Source organism: Drosophila kikkawai, chromosome 3R (assembly GCF_030179895.1).
Source record: "Drosophila kikkawai strain 14028-0561.14 chromosome 3R, DkikHiC1v2, whole genome shotgun sequence".
Lineage (NCBI taxonomy): Eukaryota > Metazoa > Arthropoda > Insecta > Diptera > Drosophilidae > Drosophila > Drosophila kikkawai.
This window is the reverse complement of record NC_091731.1, coordinates 13,018,155-13,041,923: the sequence shown is the minus strand read 5'-3', so window position 1 is coordinate 13,041,923 and position 23,769 is coordinate 13,018,155. Positions and strand designations below refer to the sequence as shown.

The 23,769-nt window shown below is 37.3% G+C and overlaps 1 protein-coding gene and 1 long non-coding RNA gene across 7 annotated transcripts in view; one reads left to right on the top strand and one right to left on the bottom strand.

The window, feature by feature from the left end:
- The window catches only part of LOC108074094 (sex determination protein fruitless), a 118,325-nt gene that overhangs the window by 93,067 nt on the left and 1,489 nt on the right, over positions 1-23,769 (top strand). For 2 of the 5 annotated variants that reach the window (XM_070287472.1, XM_070287471.1), the window contains exons 2-6: positions 3,623-3,770; positions 3,837-4,037; positions 4,791-5,651; positions 7,695-7,955; positions 9,586-9,718. In XM_070287472.1, coding sequence (XP_070143573.1) covers positions 3,645-3,770; positions 3,837-4,037; positions 4,791-5,651; positions 7,695-7,955; positions 9,586-9,718 — 1,582 coding nt within the window. In that variant the 5' untranslated portion in view covers positions 3,623-3,644. Of the gene's footprint in view, positions 1-3,622; positions 3,771-3,836; positions 4,038-4,790; positions 5,652-7,694; positions 7,956-8,511; positions 9,149-9,585; positions 9,719-14,151; positions 16,520-18,345; positions 22,250-23,769 lie in introns of those variants that run through there. The other 3 variants (XM_070287470.1, XM_041775918.2, XM_070287473.1) reach the window with 3 other exon arrangements.
- LOC138929013 (uncharacterized) lies at positions 20,790-23,155 on the bottom strand. Of its 2 annotated transcripts, none has more exons than XR_011445438.1 (3): positions 23,004-23,153; positions 22,793-22,961; positions 20,790-20,916 (listed from the first exon to the last, which is right to left on the bottom strand). It is a non-coding gene; the product is annotated as an uncharacterized lncRNA (long non-coding RNA). The 2 variants fall into 2 exon arrangements; XR_011445437.1 differs by having other exon boundaries at positions 20,807-20,916; positions 22,789-22,961; positions 23,004-23,155.

The window sequence follows — 23,769 nt, the reverse complement described above, 5'->3', positions numbered from 1 at the left end:
GAACAACAAAAGTTGTTTGCATTCGCAGCAAATTTGCATTGAAAGTGCAAGTGTAAATAAAAACTGCAATCGCATGCAACGACGCCGACGCGACGCTGACGGCGACGCTGAGACGTCGACGGCGAAGCTGGCTCCTCTGCTGGCGTCAACGAAAACGAAATTGAATGAAAAAAACAAAAAATTGTTAAATTGCTTGGCTTTTGTTTTTTTTTTTACGTTGGCGCCGGCGCTGGCTACGTTGCGTTCTACATTTTTAAATTTTTTTTAACTTCCCTGAGTTATTAAAGAGAAAAAAAATTAAGCTAAAGTGACACAATTAAATGGGAGGCAGTCGCGCTTAAGAGATTTTATATTTGCAGAATGATTTATGGCTCACAGAGTTTTTATTTTGTGACTGCTAAAAAACCAGTTGGGATTTTATCTTAAAAATGAATATTTTTTGGTTATATTGTTGTTATTTTAAGTTAACACTAGGAATAAATTGGGTTGATTATTCACTTTAATCCTCAAGTAATTTCGTTAATTAATACTTACGCTTATTTATATTTTAAACATAATATTAATGTAGGTCAGCAAAATAGTTAATAGTTAATAGTTGCCTAAAAATTGTACCTTAATCTTATATCTTTCTAAATTAAAATATTTAAATTTTAAATATCCAAGTTGGCAATATGTTCTTACTGATTAAATATTATTAAAAAAAAACTATACACTTGTCAACACATTCTATAAAACCTTAATCCAAGCTGAGACCTGTATCTTTGTCATATTTTATTTTCCCCTCTGTGAATCATACTTTTACTATATGCAATGAGTGACAATTAAAATAGATAACATTTGGGTTTTCCTTTTAGTTATTTTTGGCACAGAAATTTACTGTCTTTGTAAAGTTTGTTCATAAATTATTATCTTATCAAAAAACCATAAGAAATCTATAAATTCAAGGCACTATAAAAAAAATCCTAAAGAAATAAAAAATAAATCGTTTATAAACTATTAATTATAAATAAATTGTTTATACCTTTATATAAAAAGCTATCACGTGTTTTGAGTTTACAAATTGGAATTTCAAAATTGAATGCACAACTCAATTTGACTTGCGAAATATCTGATATATACGGAACATATGTATATATCGAATAATTCAGATCTACATGCAATATAATTTTACTACCAAATCAAAATAAAAAAAAGGAACCATTTACAAAAAGCTAAAAAATAGATAGAAAAGGAATGCGAAAAGATTTGCTCGAATGAAAATGAAAGTTTACTTTTGTTGTAGCTTTTTCCTCGATTCTTTTTTCGAACAAAGACTGGGAGAATGTGGAGAATGGCAGATAGAGGGGGAGGATCGCCAATAAAAAACGCTTACGACAGCGGCCCCCCACACGCACACACGCTGTAAGGCCGCGCGCACACTACGAGCTGAAAGCGGAGCTGACGGCTGACGGCTTATCAGCTCTCTGAAACAAACACACTACTTGTATGAGAGCGCGCACACTGAGAGCGGAGCTGAAAGCTGATAAGGTCAGCTCCGCTCCGCTCTGTTTGATCAACCAAACATGTTTGATTTTGTTAGCAGCTGACGCGAGCTGATTTTTTAGACTATTCTTTAAAAAATTGCCCTAATTAGCGCTTAAGTAACAGAAATTTAAATTTCTGTCCAGTTATATACAAAAGTATGAAGAATTTTTTTAATATTTATTAAAATAAAAATATTGTCAACTTTCCGAGATACAGGGTGCCAAAGTACACTAAAAAAACGTACTTTGTCAACCATATTCTGGAGAACTGGGTGGTCCGATTTCGAAAATTTAAATGTCATGATGATCTAAATAAATATGTCATCGCATTAACAACGATATTTTAAAAATATTAAAGAATTAAAATATGTTTTTTTTTAAACGTATTGCTTGAAAAACATTTACAAATCAACATCAGCTTCAGCTCGCAATGTGCGCGGCTGCAAAAAGCTCCGATCGCTGATAAGCTTTCCGCGGATAAGCTCTCAGCCGTCAGCTCCGCTTTCAGCTCGTAGTGTGCGCGCGGCCTAATTGTTATTATTGCTATAGGCACAAACATACATACATATGTATATGTACACACTATAACCGATCTAATCTCTCTCGCACGCGCGCCCCCACTCCCTCTGTCTCTCTCTCCCTTACTCCGCATCGTTCTTACTCTTTCACTCGCCGTTGGGTGCCTCTTTCTCACGGTCAGCATTCGTTTGCGAAAAAGTTCTTTGACGCTTTGTTTATTTATTTTGTTAAGCGTTAAGCGTCGCCGGCAAAAGCTTAAAGCTCCGGCGTTTTTTTTTTCCCCTCTCTCTGTATGATTCTTAGTTGTTCTCTCTCATCTTGAACAGGGTATTTGTTGGATTTTTGGGTATTATGATTGTATGATCATTACGAAATGTAATGTATTGTTTACATTTTCTTTGGTCTGTATTTAATTCATTTTTTTACCTTTTGACTGTATTCGAATTTTTGTAGAATATTGTGGGACTTAAGTCTAAAACTAAAGCTATAATTTATAGTTTAAGGTTCTCAGACAGGATTGATTTTACTAAACACACTGAAATATTTACAAAACATAAACGAATATTCTGATACAAAATACTTTTGGCAACGCCAACAAACTTAAAATTTTAAGACCTTGATGAAAAACCCCAAGTTAAAATTTATTAATACGACTTTTTACGACCTTTTAGCGGGTGTTTAATAGTCGAAGTATATCCTTCTAATGGCCCATTTCAATTTAATTGAATACAAAGGCAACGACGTTGCAAAAAAAAAAAAGCAAAAGTGCTTCTTATCAACTTCCACCGCCCCACGCATCCCGCTCATAGAACTTTGACCAAAGGCCGTTAAGATTAGGATTCCAGGCAATTGTAATAAAGAAATATCAACATTCATTCTATACTTAACACGACACACACTGTAAGTGGGTTTGAGGGCTCCATAAATCGTGGCATAGATAAGCCCCGGAATACCATACATTATGCTCCCTTCTTTTTTCTGTCGGCCAACTTGCAATTTGCATGGATTGCTCGTCTATTTGGGCGAGTAATTAACAGTTAGCCAGCAGCCAAAACATGGCGGCAACAAATGGCAATTAACACTCCACACAAACACACACGTACACGGCACTAATGCAGATGCAACTGTGGTGTTTTCGGCCACAACAACTACACACATCGTTTGCGCTTTTGTTATCGGCCAACGGAAATGCAATAAATAATTGAGAAGAGCCTCGGGGGCGCTCAGCTTCGGCAATTGTAATGAGCAATTGTGTTCAATGACAAATTATCATTGGTATTTCTTGTACACACGGTTTACACATGCTGGCGGCGATAACGATAACGATAACGGGTTGGAACGAAAATCGAATTGCTTCCGCTTCCGCTTTTGAAATATGCCAAGAACTAAATTTAGATACAACTTAATTTAAGTTTAACAATTAAAATAAAATAAGTAAAATACATAAATATGATAAATTTATTAAACATTATAAACAAAATGGTCTTTAGCTTAGATATATTTTGAGATCTATAAGGATTTAGCTCGACTATTATGCATACATCCCTTCATATACTTATAAATTTCCACCTCTTTTACAGGTACAACACTGACCAAGGAGCGATGGACCAGCAATTCTGCTTGCGCTGGAACAATCATCCCACAAATCTGACCGGCGTCCTCACCTCCCTGCTTCAGCGGGAGGCGCTCTGCGATGTCACGCTCGCCTGCGAAGGCGAGACAGTCAAGGTGCGTACCCACATCACTAAATATTCAAATCTATTAGCAATCACTAAGCTAAAATTCTACTTACAGGCTCACCAAACCATACTGTCAGCCTGCAGTCCGTATTTCGAGACGATTTTCCTACAGAATCAGCACCCACACCCCATCATCTACTTGAAAGATGTCAGATACTCAGAGATGCGTTCTCTGCTCGACTTTATGTACAAGGGCGAGGTCAATGTGGGCCAGAGTTCGTTGCCCATGTTCCTCAAGACGGCCGAGAGTCTGCAGGTGTGTGTTTGGTATTAATAATAAAATAATCAAGAGAGCAACAGAAATCACTAGAGATCTTAAAAACCTTAAAAAACCAGACTAAATTATAAATTCATACTGGTTTTAATACCAAAACAAATTGTATTGCCTACTTTTAGGCACATTTGTAAGGGTTTTAAAAACCAACGTAATTTTTGAAGAACCATTAAGTATAAAGCCATAATATTAGATTACATTAAGTGAAATTGTATCATAAAACAAAATTATTTATTAGTAGTTTATATATTACACATACGTAGTGTTTATATTACGTATACTTAATTTTTGAATTACGTATACGTAATTTAGTTGTACCTTCTTACGATCTCGTGTATAATCATAAAACGGTTATAAAAAAAAGAATTTTGGGAAAACCCGAAACGGAACCTGGTGTTTAATCTAAAACCCTCTACCAAACAATTTATAAAGCTATAAAATATTCATTTAAATACAAAAGCCTTTAGGCAAAAGTTAGAAGTAGTTAAAACTTGACTTGTTTATATAAATAAGGGCGTAAAAAAAGGTATTTAATTATATTATTATTTAAATATTGAATCTAATATTCATTTTTAAATGAATATTTAAATAATAATGAGACATAACATATTAATGCTGAATTCAGCACCTTAACAATAGCTTAGCATACTATTAAGGATTATAAAACCAACCAAAACAAATTATATGTAAATTTTTAACATTAAAATCCAATTTCTCTTCCTTAATCTTCACCAGGTGCGTGGCCTCACAGATAACAACAATCTGAACTATCGTTCCGACTGCGACAAGCTGCGTGACTCGGCGGCCAGCTCGCCCACCGGCCGCGGTCCGAGCAATTACAGCGCCGGACTTGGAGGCGGTGGCGGCGGCAGCGGCAGTGTGGCCGACGCAATGCGCGATTCCCGCGACTCCCTGCGCTCCCGATGCGAACGGGATCTGCGCGACGAGCTGACGCAGCGCAGCAGCAGCAGCCTGAGTGAACGCAGCTCAGCGGCAGCAGCAGCGGCGGCGGCAGCAGCTGCAGCAGTTGCAGCTGCCGGCGGCAATGCCATGAATGCAGCGGCCGTGGCCCTTGGCCTGACCACGCCCACCGGCGGCGAACGATCTCCGAGCGTTGGCAGCGCCAGTGCCAGTGCTGCGGCAGCGGCAGCAGCGGTTGCAGCGGCTGTTGCAGCCGCTGCCAATCGTAGTGCCAGCGCCGATGCCTGCAGTGATCGCGGCAGCGAGCGTGGAACTCTTGATCGTTCCGATAGTCGCGATGATCTTTTGCAGTTGGATTATAGCAACAAGGATAATAATAATAGCAACAGCAGTAGTACCGGCAACAACAGCAGCAGCAACAACAACAACAATAATAATAACAACAGCAGCAGCAACAACAACATCAATCGTGAGCGAAACAACAGCAGAGAACGGGAAAGGGAAAGGGAGCGAGAGCGGGAGCGTGAGAGGGACAGGGACAGGGAGAGGGAGATGTCCACCACGCCCGTGGAGCAGCTGAGTAGTAGTAAGCGCAGACGTAAGAACTCATCATCCAACTGTGATAACTCGCTGTCCTCGAGCCACCAGGACAGGCACTACCCGCAGGACTCTCAGGTGAGCAGAAAATTGATTTTAACTGAATATTTTAAATATTAACAAAAAATAGTATTTAAATACATATATAATAGAACTCACGCTAAAAATAATATATATTTCAAAGAAATTAATTATTATCATTACGTATACGTAATATTCATAGTCCAACAAATTACGTATACGCAGTGTTTTCTTTTTAAATATTTCCTAGATATTTTCAAGTTGCTATTGTTAAAAATGACAAAACTATTCAAGTTCTTAATATATTTATATGAATTTTATTTAACGTCTTTCAATTTAAAAATATTTATTTGAAATTATAAAGTTTTAAAATTATTTTAAATGTTTATTTAAAGTGTAAAGAAAAATTTTAATTAAATTACTAAATTCTTACTCAAAATTATATATATTTTAAAGAAAGCCATTATTTTAAATACGTATACGTAATAATCATAGTATGACAAATTAAGTATACGCAATGTTGTCCTTGAAATATATTTTTAAATATTTTAAAATTAATTTTAAATAAAAGAATGCAATGTTTTAAAAATATAGAATATTAATATAAGTATAAACATTTATCTTAAATACTATTGCAACATTTTATATCTAAAAAACATTTTACAATATCTAAAAATTTTGTAATTAAAAGAATCCTGCCCCTGCGGAATCAAATTTAATTACCCGGAATCTCCAAACCTTTTTTTTTAATTTTTTTATACATATACAAAAAAAAAATAGCTTGCAAAGGCTGTGCCAGCTTAGGGAGCTCCCAGCTAACCTTCCGTATTTGTTTAATTGTTTTATTGGCCAGTACATTGCCCTGTAATTAAATTGTCGCTTTTTCTGGTTTTTTGTTTCCCACAGACAAAACCAAAACCTAAACCATTTAAATGCTTCTCTGTCAGTCAGTCAGTCAGTGAGGAATTCCGCATTTGAAATTTAAAGCACTTTTTGTTGTATATATGTACATACATATGTGTGTACCTTAATTGCCAGACAATTAAAGTTAATTAGAAATTATCACACTTCAAAACGGGGCGTGATATGTTTATTATTTAAAACATAATTACAGCTACAGTTTTTTACATTATTTAGAGGGTTTAATTATGATATTATAAATATTGTATATATATTTTTTTAATATGTTTTGTTGTTTAAGTAGGGTCCTTAAACATTTATTGGTGCATATATTTTTGTGCATATAATTGTAACATTGTAATTAAGTTTGCCGTTTCACGGTTTGATTCTATTTTGAATGGACTTTGTATTCATTTAAATTAATTTATTGGTCCTAAATTGAATTATCACTTTACTGGTGAAGTAAACAAAGCCTAAATTAACTTAGTTTTGATGCAGTAAAGAATAATCTAAATATAAACATAGGAAATGTTTGTAAAATAATATAATGTGAATGTTAAGTATTTAGCTATTGTAGCAGAGATTATTTTATTTATTCAATATTAAGCTAATTCCAATAACCAAATTGTTTTAAAATCAAATCAAAACACAATTCAGAGCTGTGTTAGTTACACGATATCTCTCATAGATATATTAGCCCTAAGACCACCCCATAAGCTTGCCAAACTTTTCGCTTATCGTTTGGGCGGTTGGCATGCAAACAAACAAAGAATATCAACATTTATGTTTTGGCATTTACGATATGGATGAGGAGATGGGCTTGGATGGAGGGCAGGGCAACTGGGCACACGCTACGCTCGCTCACATGACTCTGGCTATCAGCTGGGGCCGGTGATCTGCGATCAAATAGTGCTGTGCTGGCTGCTATTTCGGGCTCTTATCAGAAAGAGGGTGAAGATTTTGTGGGCTAGGCACGTGCCGCTCTCCCTTTCTTTTGGCGCTCTCTGCGGCACGTGCTGATAAAGGCCACCGGCTAGAGGAGTCTTTTTTTGGCCCTTTTTAGGGGTATTATAATTGGGCAAAGATAGAGACTATAAATCTAGGAAAAACCTGAATTGTATGCTTTTTTGTTAACACTTTTTAAACCATTTGAATTCCTTCTGTGTTTACATTTTACTATATTTTTACTTCAATTTTCAGGCCAACTTCAAGTCGAGTCCCGTGCCCAAGACGGGCGGCAGTACATCAGAATCGGAGGACGCTGGCGGGCGCCACGACTCACCGCTCTCGATGACCACCGGCGGCCACCTGGGCAGCCTTGGCGGCGGCAATGTGGGCGCGGCCAGCGCCTTGAGCGGCCTGAGCCAGTCGCTGAGCATCAAGCAGGAGCTGATGGATGCCCAGCAACAGCAGCAGCAGCATCGCGAGCATCATGTGGCCCTGCCGCCAGATTACTTGCCGGTAAGTAAACAGACCACATTGGATTTCATTGATAGATCGCCAGTTTAAGTGAATTTAAATTATGATTTCATTGCCGCATAGTTTGTTTTAGTTTGTTAAGGTTTTTTCTTTTTTTGAAGCGGTTCGATGGTTCCAGCTACTGTACAGAACGTTTTTATAAAGCCTTTTTGTTTGATTTCTTGGTAAACCATCATCTCTGTCTCTCTGCAGAAGTGTAAGCTAACCGCCAATTGCAAAATGCTTGCCACACAAAGCCCGTGAATTGTAATCAACACATTGCTCATTCTGATTGTTAAAATTTTTAAGGGAAATCCATAAGAAAGTCAAGCTAAAATGGGAGCAGAACGAAGGATTGGTGAATTGCGTTTAATTGAGTTTTCCAAAAATGATCTCAGCGGAATATATATCGGCCAAAGAAAAGAAAGAAAAAATCTCAACAATGCTGTTAAAGTAAAAGTTAACGTTAAAGTAAAAATAAAAGTAAAAGTAAAGTAAAAGACCAGCAAATCCTTCCTTCTACTCAGACCCACAATTTTCTCAATCCGCCGGCGTGTAGGTAAAAAAGTCAGAAGCGTTTTTAGGCAGCAGCACCACCAAGTCGATGCACCAGATGCTCTTGCACCAGGCCATGGAGGCCCAGCTGAAGAGCCTCCAGTTGCACTATCAAAACGAAAGCCTGGACTCGGCCGTGCAGAGACTGCTCCAGCAGCAGCAGCAGCAGCAACAACACCATAATCAGCCGCAGGAGCAACCACATGCTTCGGTTGGAAAGTCTCCGCTGTCTGCTTTGGGTTCCAGCTCCCGGAAGAGCGGTCGCTTTCGGGCCAACTGGCTATACCAGTTCGAGTGGCTGCAATACGATGAAAGGGCCAATACCATGTTCTGCCGCCACTGCCGCAAATGGAGTGGCGAGCTGGCCGACATACGCACCTCTTTTGTCGAAGGCAATTCCAACTTTCGGCTGGAGATTGTCAATCATCACAACAAGTGCAAGTCGCATCGCCTCTGCTATGAACGAGAACTGCAGGACCAGCAGCAGCATCAGCATCAGAGCCAGAACCAGTTGCCCAGTGGCAGTGGCAGTTCCAAACGACGTTCACCCGATGTCATCACCATAAATGTGGGCAAGGAGAGCTCATAGAAGGAGAGACAAGTCCTCGGAAGAGGCACCCAACATACACCGCTCAGGATTAGCCATAGGCATTTAGCATAAGATTTTGACAATAAAAAATGTATGACAAAAGGAATAAAGAATATATTTAAGAATGAATTGTGGAAGCAAGAGGTATAAGCAATGTGTAAAGGTGGCTTTGTGGCAGCATTTTGCAATTGGAGAGATGTTTTTAGATGTTTTAGGAATTGGTTTTGCTTTGGACACAACTGAAATGATTACTTAAAAACAGTTTAAAATAAAATAAATACAACTAATTTCAATCAAAAGAGACCGACAGAGATTGAATATCTAAAGTATACACATCTTAGACAAGAATATGCTTAGCTGGGTTATTTGTTAACCGTTTAGGTGGCTTTTTTTTATTGTGAAGCCCCATATATGTAGTACCCAGATTTGTCCTAGACTCACCATTTATCCCTCTCTCCCACTTCTTGCTTGTGCTGCTGCAACCAAAAGAGTGCCGCCTTGAAGCTTCACGCGGAGGACATGTCGACGCTGCTGTCGCAGCACGCCCTGCAGGCGGCGGACGCACGGGAGGATCACAACGATGTCAAGCAGATGCAGCTGGACCAAACAGACAACATTGACGGTGAGTACTACTCAGGTGGAGCACTGCCATTTAGCCATTAGCCACTAGCCATTAGCCATTAGCCATTTAGCCAGAACCGAGCTAGCACCACTACAACTACAACTACTACAAAAAAAAAAGAAAAAAAAAGTAAAACAACACAAAGAATCTTCTTCTCTCTGAGCTTTTGAATACCTTAACGCACTCGAAAAAAAAAAAACGAAACCGAAAGAATATCTTACCCTATATTCTGTCTGTATATTGCGTATGTAATTTGTTATTAGCTTTTGGTTAATATACAATCTGTTTTTTGTTTGTTTAACCAAAACTTTGTTTCCACCACGCGTTCAAAACTATTAGAAACTCAAAGAAATGCGAGAAATAAAACCCCGCCAAAACAAAAAAAATGAAAAACTGTATAGAAACAACTGTAGAAAATTCGTAGCTTAATTTCTGTTCATTTTCCTGACCCGCCCCTGCCCTGCCCCCCAAAACAACCTCCCAGTAATTCAAATCTAACCAAAAAGAGCAAAACTATTCTAATCTAGATGGTTAAGTAGAAGTAAAACCCCTTGGAAAGTCTCACAAAATATATATATAAGTTGGAGAATGGTGTAAAAAACTATATAATCCAAAGTAATGGAACCCGAAGACCCAGCTCCAGCTTATATCCAACTCCCTGAATGTTCCTGCATGCATTTATATAAATACCCTCCACATCCTGAGACACGTAATACCCCCTACTTAATTAGCCCCTTTTTTCGTATGCTTTTGTAAGTACAGTATTTTAATTTGTCCTATGTATTTATTTAGCTAAAAATATCTATATATATATATATTCCGAATGATATAATCCTAAGAGAAGTAGGACCCAAAAGTGCTAGCTAGAGCAACAGATCAACAACACCTCTCCTACCGAAAATATATAAATATTTCTATCTCTCTGTCTTTACATGCATATCTTTATTATTTCGTTGTTTGTCGTATATCGTATGGTATTCTATATTGATAAATATATACTATAAAACTAGCTTTTAGGATGAGTTTTTCCCCATTATTTTTTTTAATATTTTTTTTTTTTTTGGGCCGAGACTGGATTGTGATTTCGGTTGCTTTCCGAGTTTTTGCTGTACGTTTGCATGTTGCATGTTTTTTTTTCCGACGCTCTTTACATAAACATACCCATACACAAACACAAATACATTTGATACTCACACACCCCCACATAGACACACACATACACATACGATTATCGTTTATGTATCGATTTATTTGTAACTTTGATATGTATTATTTAAAAGCTATCGATTGATTATCATCTTTCTCATGCCGCCATATTTTTTAGTCGTAAGTCAGTTTCCAAAAACATATATACCTGGAATAATTCCAATTAGTTTGTAGAACTCAAAATGCCTCCGAATGTCATCTAAAAAAAAAAAACCAACAAACAAAAACCGAACAATTTCAGTTACTTAGCTCTCGATTGGCGTACACATCGGCATTAACACAAAAACCAAATATACACAATAAATTAAATAAACGAAATAATCAAACAATAAAAACAAGTAACAAATTTCAAATTCAATTTTTAATTTCACTTTAAATAGACACGCACACACACACACGCGTAGTTATTTTCCAAGCGCTTTTCTTTTGGACTTGACCCCATATTCAACCATTCTTTTATTGCCTTCTAAGTACATATAATTTTCTTCTATTTATTGCCATGCTTCGTTTCAAAACTGCTAAAAAATACAAAAAGGAAACAAACAAATAATTCAATTCCGAACAAAGAAACAAGAAAACCTTCTAAAATTTTTCCAAATCTCTTTTCGTCTTTAATGTTGCAACTTATTGTCTAAGAAATGGAAACAAAAAACCAAAAAGCAAGCATAAAAAAATATGTATGGAAACTTTTCAGTGTGAATACGACAAAAAAAAATACAAAACTTCAAAAATCGATGTGTTCTTTTTTTCCGTTATTTCCACACAAAACACACTCACACACTCACACAGACACACACACACACACACACAATCGCAACACACAGGTACAGACTGTACTTTTCGTCTCTTTTGGATATTTCTACTAACTAACATTGCTGCATTTATGATTTTAATGTCGAGAAACCGTTGAAACATATTTTGGTCACACTGTTTTTTGTAACGAGATAACCGTAACTGACTGTCTGTGTTTTTACCAATTGGTTCTTGCCAAGCTAACTAAGTGTATTCCAATCTATCTTTCTTTTGCCTACACTCTTTCTATATCTCTCTCTCTGTCGCTCTCTCTTTCTATCTCTCTCTACCACTATCTCTCTGTCTCTCTCTGTTTCTGTACTTAACTGTCAGTGTGTGTGTGTGTATGCTTGTGTGTGTGTTGCACATAACCTCAATTAAGTTAAAAAACGAGAGCAGCTTTAAAAAACAGATTTGAAAAAGAAAAGGGTAAAGTGAAAAGGAGAGAGACACCAAGCTCGCACATTATTGGCTCCAGATTGCGCACAAAGAGTATTTACAAAATTATTGAAAAATATAAACAAATTACAAAAATCCTTAATTGAAATTAAATCGAAATTGAAATTACCTTACAGCTAAAAAATAAAAAATAAAAATACCCCGCACCCAGCGCCCCAAAAAAAATAAACCCCTCACCAACCACCTTCAAAACCAACAAAATATAAGAAAAAGAAAAACGAAAAAGAACTGGAATTTGCTAAACTAAACAAAATAGAAACAAGTGTAAAAAACAACAATACAAATAAAATTATATTTAAGACAAACTATACAGCCTAAACATCTGTTGCAACATTGAAGTACTAAAACGAAAGTAATCCCGCAAAACGAACCACAAAGAAAAGTATCTTGTATGAAAAATGTATTATAATGAATCGAAACCACCGACTATATATTATGATAAGCCCAAAAAACGAACAAATTGTCGATGCCACAAAATGACACGAAACCAAAGTTGTTGTTTACCATTGATTTTGATTTCATTTTGATTTACTTTCTCCCAATCCGTTTCACACTGTTCACAACACACTGTTGATTGATTGATTGATTTGCTTTGATGCAAAGTATATTTAATTTAGCTGAATTGTTTTCTAGAGCTATTAAGTCCCGCCGATCCGAGTCGATGCCGCCTTAGCTTTAAGTCCAGCCTTGGTTTGATTTGTTTTGTTATTTCCACAGACTCTGCCAGCCGTATGATTAAGACTTTTTTGATTTGCCCCCCCTTTGCCCATGATCAATCTGTAAATTTTGATTTCCAGGCTTCGCCTCGATACCCAGTTCCATTATCCATTATCCTTGCCGATCACCACTTGACTTGTGTTTATGCCCTGCGTTTATCTTTCTTATCCTTTCGATCACCGCCACACACACGCCCTAAAAAACACACAGTTTGTTTCGAAAAAAATAAAGCAAAACGATATGGCCACGTCCCTCACATTCAAAGCATTTAATTTCAATATCGTAGCTGATCCATTCGTCTTGCATTTCTCCCTCTAATAAACACAGTCAAAACTCGGGGGCTGCATAAGCTATAAATATATGTATACCCCTAATAAGGGCAATTATGTTAGATTACTAAAGTTAATTAATTAATTTTTAAAAAGCCAAGTTGGGGAAACATTATTGAAAAACGAAATTCCCCGTTTTCAAAAAGCTAAATACACATAGAATACTAGGATTTTCCAGAAACCACCAGGGTTTCCTTTTCTCTCAAAGGGTGTCTAAAAGTATGCAATAAAATTTTAATAATTTTATTTTAATTTCAGGTTCTTATATAGAAAGTAATACGAGGGAAATATTATAAATAAAAAAAATAAAAAACAAATAATCATTTCTTTTGATTTTCTAAGTATTTTTTGTTAAATTATTATTTAACTGCTAAAGTTAAAGTAAAATACAAAGTAAATTATAAATATTTAAAGACTGCATTTTCAAATATTGTAGGGAACTTTTTGTTTTAAAAACAATATTGGTTCAACCTAAAGCACTAGAGCTTTGAAACCACTTCAAAATGTGTCTAAAAGTATGCAACAAAATGCTTGAGGTATCATTTTTGTACGTTTTACAATTTTAAAGACACAATCCTAGACACCATTTTAATTATCTGCAAGGCCCCAGGGATATATATTTTTATACATATGCTCCCCGTCACATAATTTTTTCAATTCATGCCGAAGTTTTTTAGCCTACTCCTACTTTTGTGGCTACTTAGTTGAACTTAGATTCCACCTACACACAGCTCCTCCAAGACACGCCCAAAAACCATTGGCTTTGACCACCGAGCGCATGGAATGCAAGTGAGGCGCGATCGAAACCAATCTCAGTCTCTTTCTGTCTGTCCACCACACGTCCATCTGTCTACCCGACCATCTGTCCACCCCTGAGATCCCACCCCCACAGTGATGACGCCTAATATGAAACGAAGCAAATGTTTGCAGGTCGCGTCAAGTGTTTTAACAGTGAGGATCGGGATCGGGAGCGGGAGGAACAGGATTACGATAGGGAGCAGGAGCACGATGAGCAGGTCCACCGCGATCGGGATATGGATATGGAGGATGTGGAGCAGCAGGACCAGGAAAATATCGAGGAGGAAGAGAAGGCGGCGGCCTACCATGCCACTCCGCCGAAATACCGTAGAGCTGTGGTCTATGCCCCGCCCCATCCCGATGAGGCAGCTGCATCCGGATCGGATATTTATGTAGACGGTGGTGGCTACCAATGCGAGTACAAGTGCAAGGAGCTCAATATGCGGGCCATCCGCTGCAGCCGGCAGCAGCACCTGATGACCCACTACCCGCCCCATCATCAGCACCAACGCTCCCTGATGGACTGTCCCGCCGAGGCGGCCTACTCGCCGTCGAATGTGGCCGGCAGTCAAGCCTATCTGACCAGCAACGGATCGGTGCAGCAGTTGGATCTGTCCAGCTATCATGGACACAGCCATGGCCATCAACATCACCCATCAGCCCTGCCAATAGCACCGCCCCCACCCGGTCACTCTCAAGGATCGCCGCAGCACTACCCGACTGCCTCGGGTTCCGGCGGAAACTCGGGTTCAGCATCCATAACGGGATCAACTACGGGTTCAGTGCCATCCGCACCGCCATCAGTGACCACATCGGCAGTCTCGCCGCAGCCCAGCTCCAGCTCCAGCGGCTCCTCGTCCTCGGCGGCGGCAGTGGCAGCGGCAGCTGCGGCGGCTGCCAATCGGAGGGACCACAACATCGACTACTCCACCCTGTTCGTCCAGCTGTCGGGCACGCTGCCCACCCTGTACCGTTGCGTGAGCTGCAATAAGATCGTGTCCAATCGCTGGCATCACGCCAACATCCATCGGCCGCAGAGCCACGAGTGTCCGGTGTGCGGGCAGAAGTTTACCCGCAGGGACAACATGAAGGCCCACTGCAAAATCAAGCATGCGGACATCAAGGATCGGTTCTTCAGCCACTATGTACATATGTGATCACTTCTCTAGGCGTCAGATCGAGTCGAAGTGGAAGTCGAAGTCGAGGCAAATCAAATCAAAGATTGAAGACAGGTTTTCACCACTATTAAGTAGCCACGAATCAAGCAACGTATACGTAATTTAATGCTAAATGCAAGCTAGAGTGAGGAGCCAAAGTCTTGGCAGTTCGATGTACATCTATATATCTATTTATAAACCTTATATATACACACACACAAACACACACGCAGACACAGAACCTATGCTAATCGTAGTTGACTTCAAGACTCTAAACTATTATTATTGTTAAATCGTCGAAACCTCTATAGATGCTGCTTCTTTTGTAGATCACACATAGAGCGAACCAAATGGATAATTATCGATTATCAATTATCGATCTAATATCGATAGTATCGAGATAATTTTCGAATTAGTAAATACCGAGACCAGTACTCAGTGGAGGGAAACTTTGACAAGTATTATATGTAGAATTCCAATCGATTTCCGCGTCAGTTATTATTTTATTTACTTACTTAACATGTGCTGTAGTGAATGTTGACTAATTTATGTTCGTTCGTGTCATTTTGTGCCATATTAGCTAATCTCTCTTCTAGTCCATAGGCCCTAAGGTCGCAAAATAAAACGAAAGGTTAAATAATAACGATTAATCTAGGCAAAACGAGTGAGGAAAGCAAGCTTGAGACTTGAAACCGAAAAAGGCAAAGCGAAAATATATCGACTATTTTTGAGAATCTCTTTCTCTGCAAGGTCTCCAGTCTTGTCTCAAATATGTTGACCGAAAAGAAAAATTTGAGAAATATTATTCGGGCAGCGTCCAATTTCAAAACCGTTTATGCCGAGCCCCAGAGAACATCATCGGGTAACTGAGGCTGGACGCTCTCCTGAACTATGTATATCTTTGGCAAAACACCCACCGAAGTTGGTTACAGATAATTTACTTATTCAATTCATTAATCTACACAATTCAGTGCTTTGCTAAAGATCAAATTTAAATCGGATTTTAACGAGAAACGATGTACTTAAAACCCTAGTAATAGTGAGAAACCAATCAAGCAAAGAATCCAATTAATTAACACTCAAATACAAATATATACAAGTACACATATGTATGTGAAACGGATAAATCAATCTTTAACATCTTTAACTTTACTTAATAAATCTCTTTCAAATCAAATTCCAGTTCTTTTCATTCAATAAAAAGAAACAAAAGGCAATTTGTTGGTACACTAAACCCTCATCCCTAGGTACTAAAAACCACTAAACACAATTGAATAAAATATACAAAAACACATAACTCTTACGATTGAACGAAACAAAAAGAACAAAAGAATACAAAAGTCCAAATTTTAATACAAAAATTTAAACATCAAGCGCACTCTCTTAACGGTAAGTTCAAATTTCTAAGATCTATTTAAGCACAATACCTCAACCCCTATAATTTAGACTTATGTTACCTAAGTTAACTCTATATACACATACATATTTATATGATTTACGTCTTATTGATAATCAAAATCAACAAATTCGAACAAAAATAAATGAAACAAAAGAAAAGAAAAAACAGGAATTGGCCAAACGATTGAAAATTTGATTTAGTTATTCGAAAACACTTGCCTACTACTCACTCACTCACTTACTCGATATATATCTATCTTGCTCTCTAGCTGTATTTCTCTCTCCCTCTCACAGTCAGTCTGTCTCGCTCTCTTTCTCTCTGTCTATCTCTCTTTAAATATTGTACCCACAGTCTAATTCGCTCTGTTATATTCAGCGAAACTCTAAATTTGTTTTTGTTCTGTCAGGCAGGAGGGGTGTTGAATGAAATGTGTTCGATAAACGATAAACAATAGGTTGATGCACGATGTTCGATATACAACGTGCGATATCCGATTCTTATCATTGTTGCTGCGCTACAGTTATTTCGTTAATGGTTTTTACAAGTCTTCATCCCAGAACTCAGTCATATTTATTTACATGTTTTGTCTCATTTTTTCTTAACCTCATCTGCGTTTAGTTTTTATTTATTTTTTTTTGTTTTTTGTTTTGACCCACTCTTACTCTCTCTGTCTCTGTCTCCCTCCAAACTTATGTACATTCACCGAAAAACAATAAACAATAAACTCCACCTCCCAGCGCAACCCCTCGAAAAACAGTGAAAGAAATTAAACACTAATACGGTTCTTGGGCTCTCTTGACAAAAAGAAATTAACAAAGAAGCTGAAGAAAAATCAAACTGAATCATTTATATATATTAAAAACAACAAATAGAACATTATTTTAGATTTTACATTGCACATACATACATCAACATATATATAATTTGGTTTGGGTTCCTCAAAGAAAATACTGTTCCGGTCGCCCTCCCCTAATTCTCATCCAATTATATTGTAAATAATTTCCTTAAGTGAACCATCGATGAAATTTCAGCAACGGCAAATCATTTGAGTTCAAAATAATAATTTTTTACCTAGTAATATGTTGTTGTTACCCCCCAAACCCAAACCCACCCCACACCAACCTACCATCATTCAAGTGCTGTTGTTCTGCATTTCTCGAGCTCTCGAAATAAAATAATAATAAATAACCCCATGGAAAAAGTAGTAGTTAAAAGGAAAACAAAACAAATTTTATTCAAAAACTGTATTTATTTACCGTGATTTTTTGGGTGTAACAAAATTTGATTGCGAACAATTATATATTATACATATATATATTATATTTAACCCCACAAGACCCACGTCTCGGCGATGTGAAAAAAAGTTTCAGTTTTTAATAATCATTCTTTCCATGGCAAAAGCGATAAAAATAAAAACTAAAAAAAGGAAACAGAAATTACAAATATACTACCACACATACACGCATCAACACATACACACCAATACACCAACACACACACCAGCAGACTTTGAAAACCATCTAATTATACAGTTTAAGAATTATTATAAAAATGATTTTTCTGTTTCTGTGAATCACCAACAACAACATTGTTTTTCTCTTCTTTTTTTCTTTGCGCGTTCGAACGAACAAATTAATAAATAAAAACAAAACGAAAACGAAAAAAAAACTCAAACTGAAACTGAAAAACGAAAAAAATATAAATGCTACTAAATAAAAACAAACAACTCCATAAAACGAAAATCAAATCGAAATAATTGCATTGACGCAGGCTCTAAGGCCTGGCACATGCGGCTAACGTTCGAGCGCCTCTCCGGCGGCTGCAACCTGCACCGTTGCAAGCTGTGCGGCAAGGTCGTCACCCACATACGCAACCACTACCACGTCCACTTCCCCGGCCGCTTCGAGTGCCCGCTGTGCCGGGCGACCTACACGCGCAGCGACAACCTGCGCACGCACTGCAAGTTCAAGCATCCCATGTACAATCCGGACACGCGCAAGTTCGACAACCTTATGTCCACGGCAGCGGCGGCGGCGGCATCTACGCCCACGGCCAGCCAGCTGGCGGTGGCCTCCCAGGCAGCCATGGCGGCAGCAGCTGCAGCGGCCTTCAATGCGGCGCAACAGCAGCAGCAGCAACAGCATCAGCAGCAGCAACACCAGCAATCCCAGCAGCAGCAACAGCAAACCCCACAACAGCAGCAGCAATCGCAGCAGCAGCAGCTGCAACAGCATGCCCACAGTCTGGCCCAGCAGCACATGCTGCATCAGCAACTGCAGCCGCAGCACCATCAGCAGCAGCAGCACAATGCCACGAGCGAATGATATAGCCAGTATCTGGGCTGGAACTATGGAGCCTGGCGCCACGATGACCAGAACCTCAAGCAGCAGCAGCAGCAACAGCAGCAGTCACATCGCAAGGCTCAGCCCTTTAACTTTTATGCACGCGACTACTACTACCAGCAATCCCAGCAGCAGCAGCAGCAACAGCAACATCAGCAGCAGCAACCCTTCATTAGCTCCCTAAGCAATGGCAGCCTGCGGTCCCAGAGACGACAGCCGGCAACGCAGACGATCATCATCGATGAGAGCGACACGGAGCTAGATGAGGAGCAGCAGATGAGGCTGAACTTCGAGCGGTATATGGAGCAGCTGAAGCAACTGGCGCCGTATGATCACCAGGAAACTATGTGCAATAGCAACACCAACAACACAAACAATATAAATAATAATAGCAGCAGCAACAGCAGAAGCGGCGAGCCCACAAATGCCAATCAAATGGAAGCTACTACAACTACTACTACTAATAGTAATGATAATGCTAATAATAATAATAACAATAACAATAGTTACGCTAACAGTGCTAGGAACTACAGCAAAAGGCAGCAGGAGCAGGAGGAGGAGCAGCAAGAGGAGCAGCAGGATCAGCAGGAGCCACATCCACCGTGAATAGAAAAAAATCAGCAAACAGCAAGAGCAACCAATTGATACTCAAAGAATAACATAAAATATAGATGAGAAACCGCAAAGTAGGCAACATTTAGGGCAACTTTGAGGGTAAGCCAAAATTTATTTGTCAATTAATTAGGCGAAAAGTGAAGGAAGAGCAGCTAACCGAGGAGAGGAGAATCCAAAATGCTGATTTAAATGCTGATTGTCACATGGTTTCAACCATAAACTATAGAAAGGATGAAACATAAAGTTTAGTAAGAGAATTTAAACATAAAAAGGTTTTAAATTGTAAAAGGGTTTCCAAGGCAGCTAAGGAGGAAGAGGGTGAGGAAAAGCAAAAGGTTTTAATTAGCAGCACTCGATACAAAAAACAAATATTTACACCTTGAAAAGCTTGAACTAAACTTAAAATTAAATGTATTTCAAGAACTACTCACATATGGAATTACAAATTTTACAAAACTCAAATTGTTGGACCTGTCACCTGACATTTGTGCCAAAACAAAAAATCTCTTGGTCCTTGGCTGCACACTCTCTCTCTCTCTCTCTATCTCTGCACCTGTTTGTTGTTGCATTTAACACTAGTATGTGCACACCCCACCCACACCCATTTGACACACACTAACCCACCCACCCCAGGGGAAACCAAGCAACCACTCTGATACTCTAGAAAGGTTTAGGAGCTAACACCGAACACTGAAGACATTTGAAACAAGAGATTTCTATGCTGCTAACAAAAAATAGAAAACAAACTTTACTGTTTTACATAAATGTTTAATTATTAATTACGATCTAGTGGATCTATGCCAAGTAACAAGAAATGTAAAATATCATAATAATATTAGAGTAACTCAATTTAATCGATATTTATACACACAACTATTCAATGGGATTTTCTACACATATACAAACACATATGTATGTATATGTGGTATCTATAATGTACAAATATCTGTGCGTTTGATCGATGTTAGTTGACCTTGAAGAAGACATGCATTAGCAAAAGCAGTTTTAACTCTAAACTCTAAACTAAAATAAATTACGACTAATACTAAACTAATGTTAATTTATTTATAACCATCCCGAGAGTGTGTGCGAATGAGTCTCGAACTGAGGTGAGCGATCTGTTCCGATATGTTCCGATCTGTTTCGATCTGATGTATTATAGTTAACGATACTGCGTCGTCCGTGCATGTGGCCGAGTTTGTTATCCAGTCTATATATATATATATATTGATTATAATAAATAATATTAACTAGTTTCGCAGACTCTTCTTGCGCTGTAAATATGACGATGATTCTCCCTTCCTCATCCGGTTTCTGCCAGTTAGTGTATATTTAAAGTCCGTTTTCTTTGTAATTCGTTGTTGTACATTGATTGCCAAAATCCCTTAAAAAAAATAATAAATAAAAAATAAAAAATATTGGTGCGCACACACACACACACTCACACACAACAAACACAAACACAATTGTCTAATTGCCTAAAAGAATTAATGCATAATTCGATTAAAATATATTATATAAAGTTATCTATATATTAAATACACATACACACATATATTCATAATATTTATTTGTTCTACTTCTTAACATGAAATGTTTAGTGATTAAATTTACAATTATTAATAATTATAATGCTACATCAAATACTGCCCCCGACTTAATGTTTGTTTAATGTTTATTTTTAACGCTGTTTTGTTAAACAACAAATTTAAGAAATTTATCTATATATGATGTGATAACTATAGTAAAACTAAACACACGCATACACACTCAAAATCACACACTCATACACAACACACACACACACGCATTACAAATTGAAATTATGTTAATTAAGCAGAAGAACAGCAGAGTGAGTTGAAGTTTTTTTAAAAAACGAGAACGAGAAGGTAATCTTTAATTAATTTGTGTGGTACGCAAAATGGTGCTAAATCCAAATATACTTTAAAGTATAACGAGTAGGAGAGACGCAAAGGAGCTAAAGGATTTGAAGGAGGCAGAGCAAGAAAGAAGGATTTCTTTCAAATCGTATCGTATGTGCAATATGACTAGTTTTCGTTTAAGCAGCAGGACTTTGACGTTGACAAGACCACGCAAATAGCAACAAAAAAATATTAAAAACTTAAATATAAAAAACAAAAAGATTAATGAGAAATGAAATTAGAAATATTTGTAAATAGAGAGAGCGGTGCTTAGGAAATGTAATTCGAAAACGTCACAAAATGCGCCAGAACTTGGAACAATTGAAATGGAAAGACACCGCCTAGAGAAAAACAGAAAAACAAAAAAACCACTAAATAAATGTTAGCATATCACAATGAATATGATTATATATACATCTGATATAGCAGCAGTTAGTTAATGAGCAACTTTTCGCTACTATTTCTGTGTCTATTTACAATAAATGTCATAAAGCTTATCAAATTGAAGAAAACAACCATACACACACACACCACACACCCACAGCCAGCCCCATTATAGAACACACTCTCTCTCTCTCTCATATTTATTTTGGTGCCTTTTTTGAAACACTCTCCTTGTCCTTGATTTCGATTTTGACTTTGACTTTGTTTAACCATTTAATTAACAAACAAAATAAGCATTTTTGCAGTCGATCAAGCGTTGTTCGAGCCCTTAATTTTAATGACGTGCTAGTTTCAATGTAAACTTAGTTTAATCTTATATTTTTGTATTAATAATAAATGCAATACAAACTATTTTTAGTTTTATTTATAAAAGAAACAACAACAACAACAACAGCGGCAGCACCAACATCAACGACAGCAGCAAACAAAATATAAAGAAAACAAAAAACCGAATAGAAAAAAATATATATATGAAATCAGTTTAATTAACGTTAAGCAAATTGAAGCAAGTCCAAAAAAATGCTTGCAGCATTTGTTACAATTTATATATATATACACAAACTCTCACACACACGCAGACACGAACATATATAAATATATATATATTACAATATTTTTTAAAACGATTTTTAATAAACATTCTATCTATTATGGCAGCCTCTTTCAATGAGCGAAAGAAATCGAATTACTAAACCCAAAATAAAACCATAATAAATATAACAAAAGATATAAAACGAAGGCAGACATAAAAACACACTCACACACACAGACAGACAGAAGAACACACCGACAAATGCAAACAAACAACAAACAAAAAAAAAAAAAAAAATCAAAACTAAATCAAATAAATTGAATTTTATGGAAAACAAAATGAAATGGTGATCACTTACTTACTTGTTCCTTATTATTTTGATCCTCTGACTCCGATAAAGCGAAATCGATAAGCCCCTACCGATACCGATATCGATAGCGAGTCTCCAAGTCCCGTTCTGCTGTGCGCTTTGAATTGTGCTTCCAAATACGTTAGGGGTGCCCATGAAAAGTCGAACTATTGTCTAAGAAACTATAGCCAAATATATATCCTACTATATGCCAACACACTCACCTGCACATATGTCTACACACCTGCGCGCACGCACACACACACACAAACGCCAAATACCATATATACACATAGAGAATTTTCAAACCTCGGCCCAATTTCCTGTTTTTTTTTTTTCTCTTTAATTTGTATTTTTGTTGTATGATTTTTGAATTTTTCAACAACTTGTTTTGAAAGATTTTCGAATACCCTACTTTAATTCAAACTAAATAATAATATATGGATTTATTGTATGTATCGAATTACCCTTTGAGTTTCAGCCCGATAAAGAATATCGCCAAGTGTAAGTGTAATTCTTCGCACAGATAAGTTACACCCAAAAAATATAAATAAAAGGTTTTCTAGATTTTAACAGTAGGTTAAATGTGCGAAAGCGAGGACTTCCCTATATCATTTGACCATAAACGAATTATTACAATATATACATATTTCATGTCTAAATGAGTATGCCAATAAATACATCTAAATGTATGCGTCGATTGTGACTAATTTCATTTGTATAAAATTAATCAAATTAAATATTATATATATAGTGAGTTAATCCGAAATAAAGGAACTTTGCAGGAACAAACGGAGGCATTTTCATAAGTTAATCTGTAAATGAGCAGGGTGCCAGCTAAATTAGAGCAGCAGTTTAACAAAAAATTACAATTTTAATTATTTAAACTGAAAATTAAAAGGAATATTATAAACTGTTGCCCACTTTTATGGCACCCTGCTCTCACCTAGCATATATTTTCCTAAACGCTTAGTTGTAAAATGAGCGCGC